Source organism: Rhinolophus sinicus, linkage group LG06 (genome assembly GCF_036562045.2).
Source record: "Rhinolophus sinicus isolate RSC01 linkage group LG06, ASM3656204v1, whole genome shotgun sequence".
NCBI lineage: Eukaryota > Metazoa > Chordata > Mammalia > Chiroptera > Rhinolophidae > Rhinolophus > Rhinolophus sinicus.
Window position 1 is genome coordinate 14,372,757 of NC_133756.1, and position 20,136 is coordinate 14,392,892.

The window sequence follows — 20,136 nt, forward strand, 5'->3', positions numbered from 1 at the left end:
CCAGCACTCACTGCAGCCTCATTGCTTTGGTGTAAGACCCCTGCTCCACCAGGTAAGGCAGCTCAGGGGATAGATAGGGCAGAGAAACTGACAGCACAGCGTGGTGAAGAGTGCAGGCATTGGGGCTGGAAGGCCAAAGTTGGAAATCCCAGCTCTGCTGCTGCTGCTGTTACTTCTGCCACTTACGAGCTGGGTGACCCTGGGCAAGCGACCTTGTGGCTCCAATTCATTTGATAAATGAAGTTGATAATAACAGCATCTACCCCGTAGCTGTTTTGAAGAATAAACATAATCTCCATCAAGTGCTTGGAATAATTAAGTAACAAGTAAGAAATGGTAGCTGTCCTATTCTGCACTTCTGGGGTCAGCGTGACTTAGGGGCTTGAGAGGGGGGAGTGGCAGACAGCCCTGACCTGGGATTGAGTTGAATTCTAGCCCTGTGCAGGCACTCGCCAAATTTATGCTTTGCATGTTGACTAGTCACACATGTGGAGAGATACGGGGAAATAAGTTCAAAATCATTCTTGAAAATCCTTTAAGAAGACACCATGATGGGGATAAACACGCCATGTCTCAAAGCCCCCCATGGCCAGTTTTTCTAATTCTTGGTTATAGTCTGTCTTTGAAGTAGCTGGCTTGCATCCAAGGGCAGTGCTGTGCAGAACGTGTGTATCTTTACCCGCTGAAATCACACTCAGTGCTGAGATGCTCATGCAGAGAGGTCTATGGGAGTAGATACCAGTCGGGGTCTCAGGTTCGAATCCTCCCTCTTGCACTCACTGAGGTGCACGTGTTAATCACAGGTGGGTACTCACTGTAACAAGACGTCCATTCTCTTTTTGGTCAAGTGTGTATAAATGGATTCGCATGCTTTGAGTGAATGTATTCAGGACACAACTACGTGGTGCTTTACCTGTCTGAAGTGGTTTCGTTTTCTGTAAAATGGGGTAGTAACTACTGCAGCATCAGGTTCTTGTGTCGACTAAGTAAGACAATGTGTGTAGGAATTTTATATGCCGGTCAGGTAAATGACATTCTCCACTCCTTCCCTTCCCCTAAACTTCCCCTAATTAGCTGTGTGACTTTGAGCAAGTTACTTCCCTGAGTCAACAGCAAAACGTAGGGGTTGTATTAGATCACTTCAAAGGCCCCTTCGAACTTACAACTTTCAAGGTAGTTCTGTGATTCTAAGGCATTTAGATGCAGTCAACCCTTCTATGAATGCTAACTGAGGCTTACGTGGTTTTTCCGGGACTGCTTTATCCAACTGGCAAGGGCGCATCTATAAATATTGCAGGCCTTCTCACACTGTAACATGCTAAAAGCCTTAAGAATTAAACATGTATCTTAAATGATACTGTTTACTTTTTTCATCTGATCAGCAACAAAGGTATACTTCTGCACCGGAACCGGTAGAAAGTGGCCACATCTAACTGCCCCTCCTACAGCCCTTCAGAGGTACTGCTGATAACCAACATCTACCTGTGACGGGAGACAAATGGAGCTCCCCGCTCCAAGACACACACACACACACACACACACACACACACACACACACACACACACAAACACACACACACACACACACACAGCAGGTAGGCACCATCCCTAGCTTTGGGAAAATTCCTTTTTGGAGGGCAGTGGGGTAAAAGGAAATGAACTTTGCAGTCAGGCCCAGACAGAATTACCCCAGATCCTCTACCAGCTGTGAGAACTTAAGACAAGTTAACCTTTCTGAGTTTGTTTCCCCATCTATAGAATTGCAATAAATAGGTTTTCCTGGCAGCGCTGTATGGGTTAAGTCAGAAGCAGCACGAGGTCTTTGGCAGGATCATGGGATGGGTGGGAAGCACTCTCCTTTCCGAGTGAGACAGACGGCAGGTTCCAGTCCACTTACCCCAGTAATTGTTGGTCTCCCCACTGCTTAGCGTCTCTGAGCCTCTTTCCACATCAGTCAAGTTGGGACACCACCACTTATCGTACAGGATTGCTGTGCTTGGTTCTTTACTAGCAACCCATCACTTCTCCTGCTTCAATCCCCACCCCCCTTGCTAATCAAGCTTCCATGCCTGGCTCAGAGCAGTGGTATAAATGGAAACACCTTCTCCCATCTGTCTAGGGCCCTTTGAAGACAACTTAAATTGCCCATGCCCACCCTGAGGCTTTCTTTCAAAACACTGCTCCAGCCTTCAGCATCACCTACCTCCTCACCACCAAAATCTTGCCTTGCCAGGATATAATTTCAGATAGCCTCCCTGGGTATTTTCCCTGGGTTGGCATTTGCTACTTGTTCTGGATAAGTATGCACCACCTAAAGGCAGGAACTGGCTTTCTCGTCTCCAGATTTCTCATGGGAAGGTTTGGCATAGTGTGTGCTCAGAAAATGTTAAGAAGCTCCACTTTCACCTTTTGGAAATAGCTCTCTGGGAAGGCTGTGCTGGGGGCAAGACTGGGGGCAAGGATAGGGGTAGGGATGGGGAATTCCCTTGGAAGTAACAGAGGGTTGTGTAAAATGACCTGGAGTTAAATGACCTGGATTCAACTTCAGCTCTGCTACTTGCCAACAAAGGAACTGGGTAAGCCACCAGAACTAATCTGAGTTGTTCCCACACTGCAGGATGAAGATAACAACATCTACTTACACAGCACGTGACACATTCTGGTACTTTGTCATGTTCCAGGTGCTGTTCTAAATGTTTAAGCGCATTGAGGGAAGATCCACGATGGTGGAGTCGATAAACACTGTGCCTGCTTCCTTCCGTGAATAAATTAAAATTACAACTAAATTATAGAACAATCAACCTGGAGAACCGTCTGAAGTCTGGCTGAACAGAAGTTTTATAACTAAGGATATAAAGAAGAAACCATGTCAAGACTTGTAGGAGGGGTAGAGACGTGAAACTGGCTAACCCCAAACCTCCGTGTGGAGGTTGAGAACTGGAAGGGATATCTCGGCCATGGAGCTTCCCCCCAGAGGAGTGAGGGACCCCAGCCCCACCAGAGTACTGGTGCCGGGAAGAGGAACCCCCACAACATCTGGCTGTGAAAAACAGTGGGGATTCCGACCATCTGGATGGGAGGGAAGGTGGCGGGAAACCCCGGAGTCCTCTTAAAGGGCCTGTGCACAGACTCTCTCACTCCCAGGTACTCACCTTGCACTCCGGTGAAGGGACAGTAACTCGGGAGTGTCAGAGATATACGGGGACAGACTGAGTTGCATGGCTTCAGGACGAGGGCTGGAGGACAGTCAGCATTTACCCTGCAAGGAGTTCTCCTCCCATGCAGCTGGCAGGCTGGCACCATCCTTCCTGTATTGAGCCCTCCCCCTACACTAACGGCCACATCTGAATCTGATTGGTCTGGTGAGCTCCGCAGCTCTGCCCTGCTGATCCACTGGGACCCCGCCCCCCTCAACTCCCCCAACACCTGGGGGCACTTTCTCCAGAGCAGCCAGCCCTGCCCACATTGCACTCTATCTTGGAAAATGACTATCAGAGTCTGACAACCCCCAGGTGGGTGGCAACTGGCCTCACTGTGCTCTGAGACTTTCACTGAGTAGCTTCAGGCTTAGCACTGGCACTAAACCACAACTTACATTAACCTGGTGTCCACAACTCTTCCCATTCTAGTGACTCCCTGAGTCCCTGCCTCACCTAACTTGCATACTGCATGAGGATTTATCAGTGTCTGAACCTTAGGGGAGCTGACAGGTGGCTGCAGGCCTCGGGGTGTCCTGGCATTTTGTGGAGTTACCCCAGGCCCAGTGCTGGTGGCAGACGTCCTTGCAGCCTGGCCTCTCCCACGCACCTCCAAAGTTAGCACAGGCAGCGAACAACCGTGGATCACTTTGTAACTCTTACCAGGTAGTCACCAGCCAGTCACAGGCAATGGGTGACCTGGGCCTGCACTGGAGCTCCTCCCAAGAGGCCCCAGAACCAACATTCCTGGAGGTTGGCTTCAGACCACAGCAGAGCACCACCCAGTTAGCCCCACAAGCAGCACACAAAAAGGGTGGTCTCAACAGGTACTAGACCTGCTTGGGTGAATCCCACTCCGTGGGGTAAGCCCCTTGCATAGCAGCCTGTAAGATGTGAACATGGCAAAACCCCCACAGCCAATGAGCCTGAGGGTCAGTCCCACCCACTGACATGACAATAGCAACTAAGGCTCCACTACATCAGAAGGCACACACAACCCACACAAGGGACACTCCTGGAGCACCCGGTGCAGGTGACCAGGGAGACTGTGTTAGTCCCCTCCCCCCCACCCAGGGCTCCTACTACATACGTCACCTGGCCAAGACTGGGGGACATAGCAGATCTACCTAATACACAGAAACAGAGAGGCAGCCAAAATGAGGCACAAAGAAATGCATCCCAAATGAAAGAGGAGAAAAATCCAGAAAAAGAACTAAATAAAATGGAGGCAAGCAACCTACCAGAGACAGAGTTCAAAACAATGGTTATAAGAATGCGGAGCTCACCAGACCAATGGATACAGAAACCATAAAAAAGACCCAGTCAGAAATGAATAGAGTATGTGAAATGAATGCACTAGAAGGAATCACCAGCAGATTAGATAAAGCAGAGGATCGAATCAACAAATCATTGTTTTGGAAGACAATGTAGCAGAACACACCCATCAGAACAGCAAAAAATCCAAATAAAGATGACAGTTTAAAAGACCTCTGGGACAACACCAAGCATAACGACATTCGCATCATAGGGGTACCAGAAGAAGAGAAAACTAGGGATTAAGAACCTATTTGAAGAAATAAAGACTGAAAACTTTCCTAACCTCAAGAGGGAAATAGACACACAGCCCAGGAAGTGCAGAGAGTCCCAAACAAGAAGAACCCAAACAGGCCCACACCAAGACACATCATAATTAAAATGCCAATGTTTAAAGACAAAGAATCCTAAAAGCAGCAAAAAAAGGGCAGCTAGTAATTTATAAGGGAGGTCCCATAAGATTGTCAGCTGATTTCTCAACAGAAACTTTGCAGGCCAGAAGGAATTGGCACAAAATATTCAACATGATGAAAAGTGAGAACCTACAACCAAGATTACTCTACCCAGCAAAGCTATCATTTAGAATTGAAGGACAGATAAAGAACTTCCCAGACAAGGAAATGCTAAAGGAGTCCTTCATCACCAAACTAGTATTACAAGGATATTAGAGGGACTTCTTTAAAATGGGGGTGGGGAATTATGAATAAAATGGCATTGGCTAGATATCTATCAACAATTACTTTCAATGTAAATGGATTAAATTGTCCACTCAAAACATATAGGAGGGCTGAATGGATAAGAAAATAAGACCCTAACATATGCTGCCTACAAGAGACTCACTTCAGATGAAAAGACACACAGACGGAGTGTAAAGGTATGCAATAGATATTTCATGAAAATGGAAATAAATAAAAAGCTAGGGTAGCAATACATATACCAGACGAAATAGACTTTAAAACAAAGGCTATGTAACAAGAGACAAGGACCCAGTAACCCCACTTCAGGGTCTTTATCTCAAGAAACCCAAAACACTATCTTGAGGGGACATGTGCATCCATGTTCACTGCAGCACTGTTTACGATGGCCAAGATGTGGAGGCAGCCTGGGTGCCTCTCAATGAAGAATGGATAAAGAGGTGGTACACATATACAGTAGTACCTCGGTTTTCGAATGTGTCCGTTGATGGACATTTTGATTTACTAACGCTGTAAATTTTATGGACCTGTAGTATCATTAGATAGTGAAATTCATGTTAAATTTGCAGTTTTAGGAGTTGATTTTAAAGGTCTGGAATGGATTAATCCATTTTGCATTACTTTCTATGGGGAAACTGTGCCTCGATTTTCCAACGTTTCAGAACTCAAACACACTTCCAAAATGGATTACGTTCGAAAACCGAGGTTCCTCTGTATAATGGAATATTGCTCAGCCAGGAAGGGGAATGGGTTTTTGCCATCTGTGGCACCATAGATGGACCTGGGGTACTGTGCTGAGTGGAGCGTCAGGCAGAGAAAGACATATGCAATGTGATTTCACTTATATGTGGAATCCAAACAAAATAAACAAGCAAAAACTCATAGATACAGAGAACATTTTGATGGTCATCAGGTGGGAGGAGGATTGGGGGTGAGTGAAAAACAGGAAGGGATTAAGGAATACAAATTGGTTTACACAGTAATGATGGAGATGTAGGATATAGCATAAGGAATATAATCAGTAATACTGTAATTACGAGGTATAGTGTCATATTTGTACTAGATTTGTTGGGATGATAGATGGGAGGGGGTTGGGGACAGGGTGAAAAAAGATGAAGTACAATTAAGAATTACAAATTGATTAAGAAGTACAAATTGGTCCTTACACAGTAGTCATGGGGATGTAGGGTATTTCATAAGGAATATAGTCAATAATATTGTAAAAACTATGTATGGTATCTGATGGGTACTACATTTATTGGGATGATAGATGGGAGGGTGCTTGGGGGACAGGGTGTAAAAGGTGAAGGAAGAATTACAAACTGGTAGTTACAAAACAGTCACGGGGGCCGGGCTGGTGGCCCAGATGGTTGGAGTGCCGTGCTCCTAAGGCCGAGGTCGCTGGTTCGATTCCCACATGGGCCAGTGAGCTGCGCCCTCTACAGCTAAGATTGTGAACAGCTCTCCCTGGAGCTGGGCTGCCGTGAGCAGCCGGAGGTTGGAGTGAGCTGCTACAGGCTGCTGAGTGCTGCCGCAGGCTACCATAGGCTAGCGTGTGCTGCCGCAAGCGGCCGGCAGCCAGTGTGAGCAGCTAGCGAGAGCTGCCGTGAGCTGCTGTGAGCAGTCGACCAACGACTGGCAGCTGGGGGGAGCACAAGGCTCATAACACCAGCATGGGCCAGGGAGCTGTGTCCTACACAACTACACTGAGAAACAACGGCTTGAACCGGAGTGTGTGTGGGGGGTGCGGGGAGAGGGATGCGGAAGAAGGGGGGAAAACAGTCATGGGGATGTAAAGTAAAGCATAGGGAACAAGTCGATAATATGGTAATAACTATGCATAGTGCCAGGTGGGTACTAGTCAGGGGGATCACTTCTTAAATTCTGTAAATATCTAACCTCTATGTTGTACACCTTAAATTTATATAATATTGGTTGAATGTAAAGTGTAATTGAAAAATTTAAAAAGGGGGGGAAAGGTGAAGGGGAATAAGAGGTCCAAATTTTCAGGTATAAAACAAGTCACGGGGATGTAATGTACAGCATGGGGAATACAGTCAATAGCACTGTGACAATGTTTCATGGTGTCAGATGGTTGCTGGACTTATCATGGTGATCACTTCTTTAAGTCTCTAAAACTGGTGTACACCAGAAAATAATATAATGTATGTTAGCTATATTTTAATAAAAATCTTTAAAAAAAATAAAAAGGAAAGAGAAAATAAAGAAACAAGAAAAAAAGAATGTTTCAATGCATTAATTAATTTAATCTCACTACAATTCTAGGAGGTAGTTATTACCCTCACTTTACAGGCACTGTGAGTGAGGAAAAGGAAGAAAGTGAGACTCAGAGAAATGAAGTAACTTCCCCACATTCACAGAACTAGTGACGTGTTCAATAAATGGCAGCAATGACTATTGTGAGGTAACAACACAGACTGTGATACCCAGACGACTAACTACACCGTTTTTGTATCTGGACCAGCTCCAATCTTGTTCACTTAATTGCAGCCAACGACACAGACGAATTGGTGCCATAGAGTTAACATAATATATTTATTTTAAGTGCCATTCATGCATATCAGTTCTGGCAGCAACAATCCTAATGACACTTGGAATATTTCTTTACAGCACTAAACAGTTACAAAGAATGGGTGCCGTTCATCATAGAGGCAAAATATGAAATCGTGCAATAGCAAAACTGTAGAAACATTAAAACACTGACTGTCCAACAGCAGTACAGAGAGCAGATTGTGTTTGCACAAAAAGCCAATGCATTTTCATCACATATATACAATATAGATATGTACACATCACCCTCTGAATGAACAATATCAAAATACTCTATTCCATTTGAAATAATCCCCGGATTGATTCCCTCCCACTTCAAAGGACATCTGAAAGACATGTATTTACACCAACACACATGAATACATTTACGTTTCAAAAACTGCCACAAATGCCAGTCGGATTATTCTCCTGGACAGAGTACCCCCATTTGATTATGTGCATTTATTATTCTTTTCCCCAAAAGTCTTCAGTCAATTTAAGCCCAAGGCAGGATTTATTCTGCATTAACTACCAACTGAGATGGCCACTAGAGGGATGGCTCTGCACCTCACCAGGTCGCCCTGTCTGGCTGGAGCCCACTGAGAAAAGTGAGATGGGTCTAAGTGGAGGCTCTGCCTCCAGGGCCATTCTTGGTAAGTGTAAATTCTTATAAAAATATCGATCACTGCAAATCAGTAAGTGATTGCCAAATAGGAAATAAGCTTCACACAATTTGTAAAATCTTCATCAGTGGTTTCTACTCAAATCATTCAATATAAGAGATCGCAATCCAATAGCCACATTATTTAAAGTGCACACTGCTCCCCAAGCAATGAGAAGTTTCAGAACGGTTACTTTGGCACCTAGAGGACAGTGACTTGAGCAGACCACTGGAAATCATCACCCCCCTTTTCTCAAGCTTTTCCTCTGCAGGCTGCTGTCTCATTTGATCCATCTAAGAGGGGCCTGTTGGCTGCCTTTCCAGAATCCTCTCATTTCACTGATCTCAGGGGGCTGGAAGTAAGCTTCCTTTTTCATGCCAAGCAGGGTCCAAACAACAGAAACATAAAGCCCTTCCTTTCTCACCAACCCCACCAGCCTTTACCATGGCTGGCTTCCCAGTGATTCATTCAAGGCAACACTCTAAATAAAACAACAAAAAATACCCACACACGTTCACAAACACTCTCACGTATACACATACAGAAACAAAGATGTCTGTTTTGTTCAAGTAGAAATTACTCAACCACTAAGAATCACTAAGGCTAATTAAAGTGATTTCAGCATGGCTGGTAGAAACTAGAGATGCTAAAAAAGGCAACCGTGAGCAGTTATTACTCCTTGATTTGATGGAACATATTTCCCCGTTAGAACTGAAAGAAATTCTGCTTCTTTTTGTCTAAAGAACCAATTCAAAATCTATGCATTTTTTAAAAATCTCATTTCTTTTAGTTTTATTAGAAAACTAAGACAATCAATCCATGCAAAGTAACTGTAACATGATATGAAACAAAACAATAAACAAACAACAACTAATAAAAACCCCTAAGAAGCAGGCTGCATTTCAAAGAAAGTAACCAAATGTCATGCAGTTACAGAAAACACAGGGCAACAGACACAGCAGGCCATGTGACAATAACTGCACTGAACACTGAGGCAAATAAAATCTGTGTGGCTCTACCCTCCTTTCGGTGCTTCCTAAATGGAAAGAGAATGAGTGGGCTAACTTGCTTTAAGAAACAATGCCCCGCCATTCTGTTGCCCAAATGAACTCTGATTCCAATTCCAGAAAAATCCTATTTGGCTAACAAGTCTCAATCAGCAGGAATGCTAAGATAGAGAAATATACTCACATGGTGTAAGGAGGGATGAGCAAGAAAGTAACACAATCTCTGACTGTCTTATCTGTAAACTCTTATCAAGAAAATAATTCTGTGCTTTCAGACACTGCATTTCTCCTTAATGAACCCAATAAGAGCTGGGCATTCACAGAAAGTAGCAATAAATATTAAAATAACACTTTTGAATAATAAATATATAAGTGGAGGCATTGACTTGTTTGAAAAGCCAAGCAACGCCCAGCTTCTAATCAATCAGATACATTTTAGAGCTGTTTTAATGTAGATTGAGGAAAACAGACGTTGATAAGGTACAACAAACTCTACAATCCCTTTAAGCATCAAAACAATTTGGTCAGTTCTTCATGCTGCTCAGGAACAACATGCCCCTTTGGATTATCTGGAGAGAGTCAAACTCTGGGTTCTTTGACTTGCTGGGTAGAACTCAATACCCACATTTCTGAAAAAGATTAAATAAGGGGAACTGAGCTTTGAAAAAACCTATTTCCTTTCAGTTGCCTACATCAGTTAAAAGCATCCTGCAGAAAATAGCCTAACAAAGAATAAAAACTCACAGTTAACTTTCTTTTCAAGATGTAATAATCCAATTTAAAAAAATTGAAGCCTCTCAGTAAATTTTGTACATATATTTACACATATGTATCTATAAATTGCTTGCAGCAAAATAGGCTCTGTCTGAAAAAAATCAGTCTGGCACTTGTGGTCAACATTAAATTGACACTAATATGCAAAAGCTGTTCAAATCACACAACAGTTAGGAGCTACATAGGGCAGCTGGCAGGGAGACAAACATGTAGTACTTGTTTGGGTCAGAAGAAAGCGTAAGTTATCCAGCTAAATCTTTTTGATTGTCTTCAAAAGAAATTTTGATAACATTGGTAAAATGATTAGCAACTTTGTTTTCTCAACTGGATGATGTGAAACCTTTCCCTTCACTGCACAGATGGTGATGCTGGGGTCCGGTGCTTCGCAGAAACCAGCTCTACACAATTGAATCCCAATCAAAGTCATCCTGGATGTCATCTGGAGGCAGAGAGCGCCGCATCTGGAAGGCTTGGGAAGGCATCATGTGCTGCTGGTTCATGGCTCCGTGATGGCCTAGAAAGAAGAGGCAATGTCAGTAGTGACTCAGGAGAGAAGAAAGAAATGATAGCCTATAGGGCACTCGTATGTGCCAGGCCCTCAGTGCACATCATCTCACTAATACACCCAGAAGCCTTCAACAAGATGGTTTTATGATCTTCATTTTACAGGTAAGGGAGACTGTGGTTAAGCAAGGAGGGCATAAAAAAAGTGCTAGAGTACCTGACGGCTGAAGCAACCATTTCTCTTGGTCTGTTCTGCTTCAGTACATGTTTCAATAACATGAATTGGCTCACATGAGAATGGCAAATAGGAGAATGTCATCAGTGTACCATTGAAGTCACCCTGGGTCACAGTGAATTTTCCCCAGCAAGTTAATTTTTGTGCCAAGTAAGAGGTGCACACAGAGAACGCCACAGCGCTGAGCGCAGTGAGCCATGGAGGAGCACGGCAGAGGGCACAATGCCCACGCCGCACGTAGCCCTTGTTGCATCGGTGTGACCGTGTGCTACTTGTCCTCCCCGACTGTGATGCATTCTGCCCCGATCGCCATAGCTTTGACAAACTCCCTTCCAAACCAGATTCCATATTTTTTTTAAATGATGATCTTTATTTACTTGTAGAATTTATCCTTTCATGAGGAATTAAACATATCCTTTTAACTGTTATGGAATTTTCACTGATTAGTTTTTGTTAGTACTCTGATTACAAAGATTCAAAATCTGCTGCTATCTTGTTTTTCTCATAAACCCTGTAATTTTTAATGTACAACTTCAGAAAATACTAAGGTTTTCAGTATGTCACAGGATAACAGAAATGCCTGTATTTATTTATTTTTAAATGTATAAATTCCTTACTATGTGCCAAGCACTAATGTTAAGTGATTTACATATAATTCTCATTTGATTCTCTTAACAACCTAGGAGTTAGGTATTTTTATTAGCTCCCCTTTACAGACAGACACCACCCCCCTTATCAGGGAGTTCTCCGCCTCCTGAGGCAGCCTCTTTCACTGCTGGGACAGCTAAAGCTTTTCGATTTAAACTGAATACCAACTGCAACACACCACAGCCCAAATGACCTGCAATCGTTGTTCCTGGAGTGCTGAGCGCCTGTGGGAGATGAGGATAACCAGGGGGAGGCATCACTGACGGAGGGAGATTTTGCCTGGAGTCTATGTACAAATTTCCTATCAAATTAAAAAGCAGAAAAAAGAAAAACGTAAGTAAAACAAATCAAGCATTAAAATCTTAACAGAATTGTTACCTAAAACTAAATTAAGTAGGTAAGGTGAGGAATAAAGGAACAGGAAAAATTCCTCCTTTCAGATGCTAAAACTGCCAAAAGGTGTTAAAAGGTGGTGCTGGCTTTCTGAACACAATGCCAGGCTGGGTGTGAGGGGTGACACCAGTCCTATTTCTGGCACTGCCTCTAACTCTCTGGAAACTATGTCTATTGTTGTTACATACCCCAGCACAGTTCTAAAGCATTTTTATCACTTCATCTGAGCCTCCCACTAAACCCACGAGGGCAAGACAAGGATTACCCCCATTTTATAGACGAGGCAACCAAGGCTCAGAAAGCCTAAGCTGACTTGTCCGAAGACACATCATTTTGACAGGGCGAGGGCTAGAATCCAGTTCTCCTACCTCATGGGCTCTGTCTCTATATTGCCCTGATTTTCTCACCCTCAGAGCACACCTATGTGTGCCTTAGCTGATTAAAAAAGTGACTGGAGGCACGAAGTCATTGGAAAAACTTGGCATAAGGTAGAAGAGCTATACCAAGGAAAGATGATTCAAAATTTATTATTCAGAAGTGTGGAGATGGGCAACAGATCTCATTTAAGTGGCATTTCAGAAGGTTCTTAATGTATTTTTGTTGACAGGAGCCATCAAGTGTAATAGCTCCAAATGTCAATTAGGTTGCATCCTAATGCCAAACAGAAAGGGAGAGGGACAAACCTCAGGCGCCCTCCCCCAGTAACTCCTGGAGAATAAATACCCTAACACTGGTGCACATTGTACAGAGCATCTGGAATGCTGGAAAAACTGTTTCCCTAAGGTATTTTAGTGTTTCACACAAATTACATGTGCATTCTAGCTAGAAAAGAGCAACCATTTCCCCAGAGGGAACTAAAAAGGGAAGAAAAATCTTCCTTTTGTATTCAAGGCAGGCACACTATTTGGCTGCCTACAAGTTTCTCCTGCCACTGGAAAGTCAGGACTGTCCAAGCTTGAGACAGCCTCAGAGATAATCTAATCCAGTCCTATCTCTGTTCATGCACATAAAGAGATGAGACCAGAGAGAAAATGAGACAGAATCAGGAACAAAACACAAGACTTGACTTCCAACCATTGCCTTCTAAGATGACATGCTTTTTTATAAAGTTTAGAGTCAGAACTGAGCTCTTTGACCAATTTACCGAATACTGAAGATTCAGGAAGAAAAAGACAGGAGAAAGTTATACTAAGAAAAGTTATCCTCTTCTACAGCTCTAGTATATTCTTACGGGGGGTGGGGTGGGAATATTGCCCCGAGTGCTGCTCAGTCGTCACACACGTGGCTGGTGCACCTTCTAAGGCTGCACCAGGCTGGAGGGGTCACACCACTCTGAGCAAGTAATAAGGTCATTCACTAACTTCTAGTCTCAGGCTTCCAACAACTTCCCAGCCTCTGGCCTGAAAAATCTTAGCTCTTTTACTCATCCTTAGGAGCTCAAATCACAATCAAAAGACAAAATCTGATTTTTATTGGAGATTAATTTGCTTTCATAAAAATCATTTTGTAATTCTTACCTTAAAGGGGGAGAGGGGTGGGAACTAGAGAAGAATTATGGGAATAAACAAGGATTATGGGAATAGATACCCACATTAAACATATAGCCTTAACTTTTTGAAATTCTGTCACATTCCTAACAAATTTACATTCAGATAGAAATTTTCATTACTCCTCATTTTTCCAATGTTCTCATTATAGTCTGAACAATTAGAGTCTACCTAAACTTTCTATGCTAGAAATTAACTTCTGGGACAGCCTGCTGGCTCAGTTGGTTAGAGCGCAATGCTCAGAACACCAACGTCACCCGTTCGATGCCCACATGGGCCCGTGAGCCGCACCCTCCACAACTAGACTGAAAACGACTTAACTTGGAGCTGATGGGTCCTGGAAAAACACACTGTTCCCCAATATTAAAATTAAGCATCAGCATAGCTAGAGGACTTAAATGTTACTGAGCAAGGCAAACTGCAAACACAGGTAAAACAGTTTAGGAAGAAGAGGAGACACACACTGTGCTCTCCTTTTCTCCTTCCTCCTTCCACACTAACACATCACAGCACTATTGTCTAGTGTCTCTAAGGAGTCCAAAGAAGTATTTACCAAAAGGGGGTCATGAAGACAGAAGTGACAGGGAAAGTTTGAAGAACATGAAGAGATTATATTCTCGGAGTCAAGGTCTATACCCAAATGAACGTTGTAATTTTAGGCAAGTCACTTTCTCTGGATCACAGTTTCTTATCTGTTAAATAACCGGATAAAATCAACAGCTCTCTGAAGTGCACTCTTACATAACATTTCTAAGAAAATGTGGCAAAGAATTACTGGGGGGTAGAGATGAAGGAAGTGAGATATCTGAATGAATGATACCGAGGGCTGCAAGGAGGAGAATAAGAGAATGACCGAAAGAAGCTAGGACTGAAAACAAAGAAAGTAGGCTGGGCATATTAAAAATAAATAAAAAAAACCCTAAATGTTCGTGGACAGACCTCCATGGGGAAGAGGTGATGCAGACACAGAGCACAAGAGTGATCAGAGAAATTGTTACCAAAAGCCGATGCGGCTGGGAATGCCAGTCTGGCTAAAGTTCTTTTGACTCAAAAGAAAAGCCTAAAGGGGGAGGGGAGCTGGGAAACAAACACTGAGGTAAAACTATAGTTCTTCTGCCTTTGACAAGCTGTGAATGAAGTAGCATTGAGAATCAAGAAGGAGTTGTGGGGACCCTAGAGAGAAAGAAGATGCTAGCAATAAAAAGGGAAGATGGCAGAAAAAATTAAGGGAATCACAAACCACCAGAACCAATCAATCAAGGTCAAGGATCAAGACGAGATGACCACAGACCTCTAGTAACAAAGGGCTTTAGGGGAAAAAACATAGGAAGTCTGTCTAGAGAGAATCCAATAGATGGATAATGCTTTTTTCCTCAACAAGGGTACCAAATTTCAAAACCAAAAGGTACACTTGGACCTTTCTTAGAGATTTAGGTCACCAAACTGAAGAAACTCTTGTTTCACCACATAGCTTTAAAATTCCAGAAAAGGGGAGCTACTGCTTAACATGTATAATGGCCTTCTCTTAAGACTGAGCCACACCTTCTTCTACTTGTCTTCCTACAACACCCGAATCTGTTGCAGGCAACAATCTATGAGCAACCAAGGTACCCACACGTACACATACATGCATTATTGACATACACGTACATCACTCAACTTCACTTTAAGGCTGATTGAGATGATGTGAGATGAGAAGGTACAATTTTGGTGGAACAGGGAAGGAAAACCAAGGGACAAAGGACAGAAGGGATGGCACACTGGGTCTAGGACTTAAAGCAAGTTGGAAAAGTGAAGTGATATATCCTGAAAGGGACAACCATGGGCTTAGAACTTTATCAGAGGATCAAAGAAGATAAGCAGTCCAACAGATAAAAAGATAAAATGGAAGAGATACAAAAATGAAATGGAAGAAGGCAACTAAGTGAAAATACACAATGAATTATACAAATCTTTATACTTAAAAATGAATATAGGGAGGATTCTGGGAGGATGGAGGAGTAGGAAGGACCAGGAATCTGTCTCTCAACAGAGACAAAATTGTACTGGTGGAATCTAATGTAACTATGGAATTCTAGAGTCTCTCCAAAGCTTGTAAGTTGCAAAGCAAGGCTTGAATGGTGAATTGCAGTTAACTTTGGTTAATTTCAGCTCTAGCACAGCAGTCGCTACCTATCCCTTACCCCGACCTCCACAGCAGATAGCTGTGCACATGTCCCTAGAACAGTTTACACACAGCTTGCAGGGCAAAAAGGATACTGTTCTCCAAACACTGGGGATCTGTACTCTGACCAATGACTTGCTTCCATCTCAGGGATGCAGCTACAAAGGAGGGTGACCACTGCTGTTGCTCAATGCTGCAAGCCCTCCCCTCTGGCTGAATTGATTTCCAGGGGACTTAATGGGCTGGAGCCCCTTCTGTCTCCTCTTTCATTTCTCTTTTCCCCCTTTTGGGAGCCAGACATTAAAAACTAGGACACTGTAAAGCAACTGCATATAAAGGAAAAATAAGAACATGGCCACCCATGCCAAGAGCAAAGAACAGGCTCAGAAATGACCGGAGAAGACCTTAAGTTTATATCTTAGGTTGAACCTTGGCACAAGGATAGCCCACAACAATTTTAAAAAACAACAACAAAACACCAGCAAACCCTGTGAAGGGAGAGACTCTGATTTCCACAGGTACCACATTATTAGATTTTTGGTAACTAAAGAGTTACCAAAAAATAACGTTAGTATCTGACACATAGCTAATACTCAGTACCTCCTATATTCCAAGCACCGAATGAGGCCCTTGTATGGATATAATTTATAGAATGAGTAAGTCACCAAAATCAAACAGCCATGGAGGGTTTCAAGTTAGGTAAACTTGATTCAAAATGGAAGCAGGAAAGATGATGGAACATTTCTATATCAAAAGACACAAAACCAGATTTCACAAAAAGTAAAATGTAGCCTGACTGGGGATCTTGAGAGCACAGGAGACCAAATATGTGAAATAAGCGGGGATAATGGCTGGAGGAAGCCACTTAGGAAAGAAAAAAGATGGCTTTTTAGGTATCAAATGCAAAATCAAGATAACATACAGAAAAGAAGTCAATCTGGGGATAAAAGGCGGCAAAATATTAAAATGGCGAGAAAGAACTTGGATAGTAAACGCTTACAGAACGGAAACTTAAGAAAACTGTAGGCACTAACATCAGAGTTAAAAAAAAAAAAAAAAGATGGCTACAAGGGTAAAGGAAGAAAGTGAGATGAAAAATACAGAGCACAAATTTTGAGTCCAGAGTAAAACAGTAATGATACTTTACCATTAAGCGCACTCTTCAAGTATAAACTTTCAACTTTAATTTTGTTTAACATTCTTAGCAGATATACAAAAATAAGATTTTCATTTTAAGTATATACAAATTTAAACTGATATAACTTTAAATTATGTTCTTATAAAAATGTAAGGATCTTTAACACATTTAATTCTTGTTTGAAAACTTAAAACGTCACAAAGGAAAGTCAATTGTAAACAATGAAATAATCATATAAATCATGAAAAAAAGTTCATCTCAATTTTCCTAAGGTACACCTTAAGTACATACATTATTTGATTTCATTCGTTTCTTAGAATTAAACCGTAAATAGATCACTGTCATCATTAACAATGTATCAAGCTGCCTCAGACAGTTAAATTTCATATGAATGAGAAAAAGAGAAAATCAAGATAAACCAGTACCTGTTCCAATATGTTGGGAAGGTTTTGATGGATGCATGGCACCATGACAGACATTTTGCTGAACATTACTCTGCGAGTGGATAAGGCCAGTTTGTGTGAAGAACTGATTAAGAGAAGAACAGAGATCAGCAAACTGAACCTGATCTAAAGACCAGTTCTTGAGATCTGCCTGTCTCATACTCTCCATCAAACCTATGAGGAAAGCATTAGAAATAGTTAGCACAGTTCCGCAAATATTGCAAAGAAAATAACAAGACACAATTTTTTTCGGCGCTCAAAATTTCCACTGGTAGTGATTGCGCATGCAATAAACATTTTAAAATTATTCAAAGTCTGATTATTTTAAATGTGGTCATGTTTCTTTCAGAACTCTTGTCCGTGACCCTCTGCTACATCAAAAGACTTAATTATGAATTTTGTAAAGTGTTGTTTTTAAGCATACTACCAACTGCAAATAAAACACTATATAAGGGGATGTTTATTTCTATTACAAAGAAACTTAATTTATCAGAGAAAAAATAATGTGTATTTGGTTATATGTCAAAAGGAACCAATACTCACCTTGGAACTGTGAAAGGTCTACATCTGACCAATTAACACTGCTGGCAATTCGACAGCTTTCTTTTAGCATATCAAGTGTTGCATACCAATCATTGGAAACACCTATAAAAATATTGACAGCACTATAAATCTTGGGTAGTGACAGTCTGAGGCATACAGTAAGGGAAGACAATGAGCTGACCTTATTCCTGACACTGGCAGATCCCTATCTACTTATACGAACGGATGCACACCCATTATATCACGTGTTGGGGCAACCAGCACGGTGAGACAGGCAGGAAAGGGATTATTTCTCTCCATTTTACAGATAAAAAAAAAGCTGAACCCAGAAACTTGGTATAACTTAGCAAGGTCACTATAATGAATCCAGGACTTGAACCCAGGGCTTCTAAGCTTGAGTCTGGCATTTGCAAATTGTCAAACTTGGTAACTGCTCTTTACATTTGTACAGTACAAATAAATGAGCAGGGACAAGTCATACAAATCAGTATTTCCTCCCATATAAAAGTTCATCTTCTTGTCTTGTTGTGTTCTTCATCACTTAGAGGCAGGTACACATTTAGAAGCAACACACAGCATAACATAAAGTGCTGACTTCCGGGAGGTATATTAGACTGTACAACAAGAGGAGATGTTTCTTATAAGGCAACCTTGGGAGTGAGAAAGGCCTTAACACAGCCCTCCTGTCAAGGTAGCAAGGGTGAGCGCTGCCACTTTAAGAGATGCTGAGGAATCCAAACCAGGGCATTTCTAGTCAGAACAGTATCCTCCTTTGTAACGTCCTCAGAAGAGTTAAGACGTGGTAGTTTGTATATCAACAAAGTGGTCACCACTCAGAGGCTTGAAGCGAGAACTACCCTCAATGAGATAGTGCTGAGTAGAGAAAGAGTGTATCTCCATTCAGTGACTACTGCTCAAATTACTCTATTTTCAGGATCACCGCAGGATGGATGGAAGAAAGAACTAATAAAAAAGGATTTTTTGCTACATCACAGATAATTATCAACTACTGGCTACTTGATTTACAAAATTCTGCCAATTATGGACTTTTAAAACATAAACAAAGAACCAGAGACAACATGACCCTACCCTCAGGCACCCATAATTCAGAGAGAAATTTGTTCCGGAAAAAAATGAAATTAATGCCCCCAAAATTAATGCCACAAACACCCAAGTCTATCCAACTTTCAGATCCCATAATAAATGTTGACTGGGCAACACAAAATAAAGCAATCTCTGCAGAGAGAGTGGCTGAGCAAACCCTATCCACTCTGAAAATGTTTGCTAATTTTAGTCCTTTTAGAATACCTGGTGTTACCGGCTCTGAACTCTGATAGGTCAGGATATATTCCCGTTCTACCATTGATTAGCAGTATGATCTTGAGCAAATTGCTGAATTTCTTTGAGTTACACTTTTCCTATTGAATGTGGTAATTTATACTTGATTTGGGAGAATAATATGAGATAACGTATCTAAACTGCCTTGCACATAATGAGTACTCAAAAAACTGTTAGGTTCCTCCGCTCCTCCCCTATTAAAGACAACCTGCTTATTAATTAGTCCCATCTTATAAACGAGAAATTTATAATTCAAAGAGATTAATTATTATCACAGCCACAGTAATTTTTCCTAACTCCCCAAGGTGGAAGTCTGTTTTCATTCTCTGGCAAGCTACCATTGGTATAACAGGCCATTAAGTGCACATCATGGATTGTTTTCAGCTGTACTGGTACTTTTTCCTCCCCTGGCAATCATTATACTTAAAAAGAAATGTATGACCAGAGCATTACAACTTGACACCCCAGCTCTACAATCATTAGTCAATCCTCAAAATCATATTAAGAACAAGCTTAAATTTCTGAAGAATGTATTGACATTTAAAGGTAGGCAATAGTGACTGAACTAAGAGTTACCAAAGGGGGCTATATTAGGTATTTTCTCTGGCACAGATCTAAAAATAATCTCAAGATATTTTAGGACATAGTCCATCAGGCAGGGACTACATCAATTTTTTAAATTTTATTCTACTTAGAATTAGTAATGGAAAATAAACTGTTAAAAGAAACTTACTCAATTTCAACTATTCTGTGATGTACTTTTGTAGCTTATTTAATACTCCCCAAAAAACTTGTATTATTTTTTCTAATTTGTAAATAAGGAAACAGTTTTAGAAAAAATTCAGATTTAAAACAAAATCAAAATAAAAGACACAGTATATACTCTCTAAAGCTCATTTCCCTGACAATAGTTCAACTGCCTGAAACAGCTGTCATTATTCAATTGGTAAGAACTAGCACTGTCTATGTCTAGCACTCAGCAAC

General features: G+C 41.7%; 1 protein-coding gene across 5 annotated transcripts in view; it reads right to left on the reverse strand.

Annotated features, from left to right (window-relative positions):
• Positions 1–7,743: 7,743 nt before the first annotated feature.
• FOXJ3 (forkhead box J3) overlaps positions 7,744–20,136 on the reverse strand; it is a 121,277-nt gene continuing 108,884 nt past the window's right edge. For 4 of the 5 annotated variants that reach the window (XM_074334522.1, XM_019737168.2, XM_019737166.2 and 1 more), the window contains 4 exons: positions 17,815–17,916; positions 17,254–17,445; positions 11,780–11,887; positions 7,744–10,713 (listed from right to left, as the gene is read on the reverse strand). In XM_074334522.1, coding sequence (XP_074190623.1) covers positions 10,598–10,713; positions 11,780–11,887; positions 17,254–17,445; positions 17,815–17,916 — 518 coding nt within the window. In that variant the 3' untranslated portion in view covers positions 7,744–10,597. The remainder of the gene's footprint in view (positions 10,714–11,779; positions 11,888–17,253; positions 17,446–17,814; positions 17,917–20,136) is intronic. The other variant, XM_019737167.2, reaches the window with a different exon arrangement.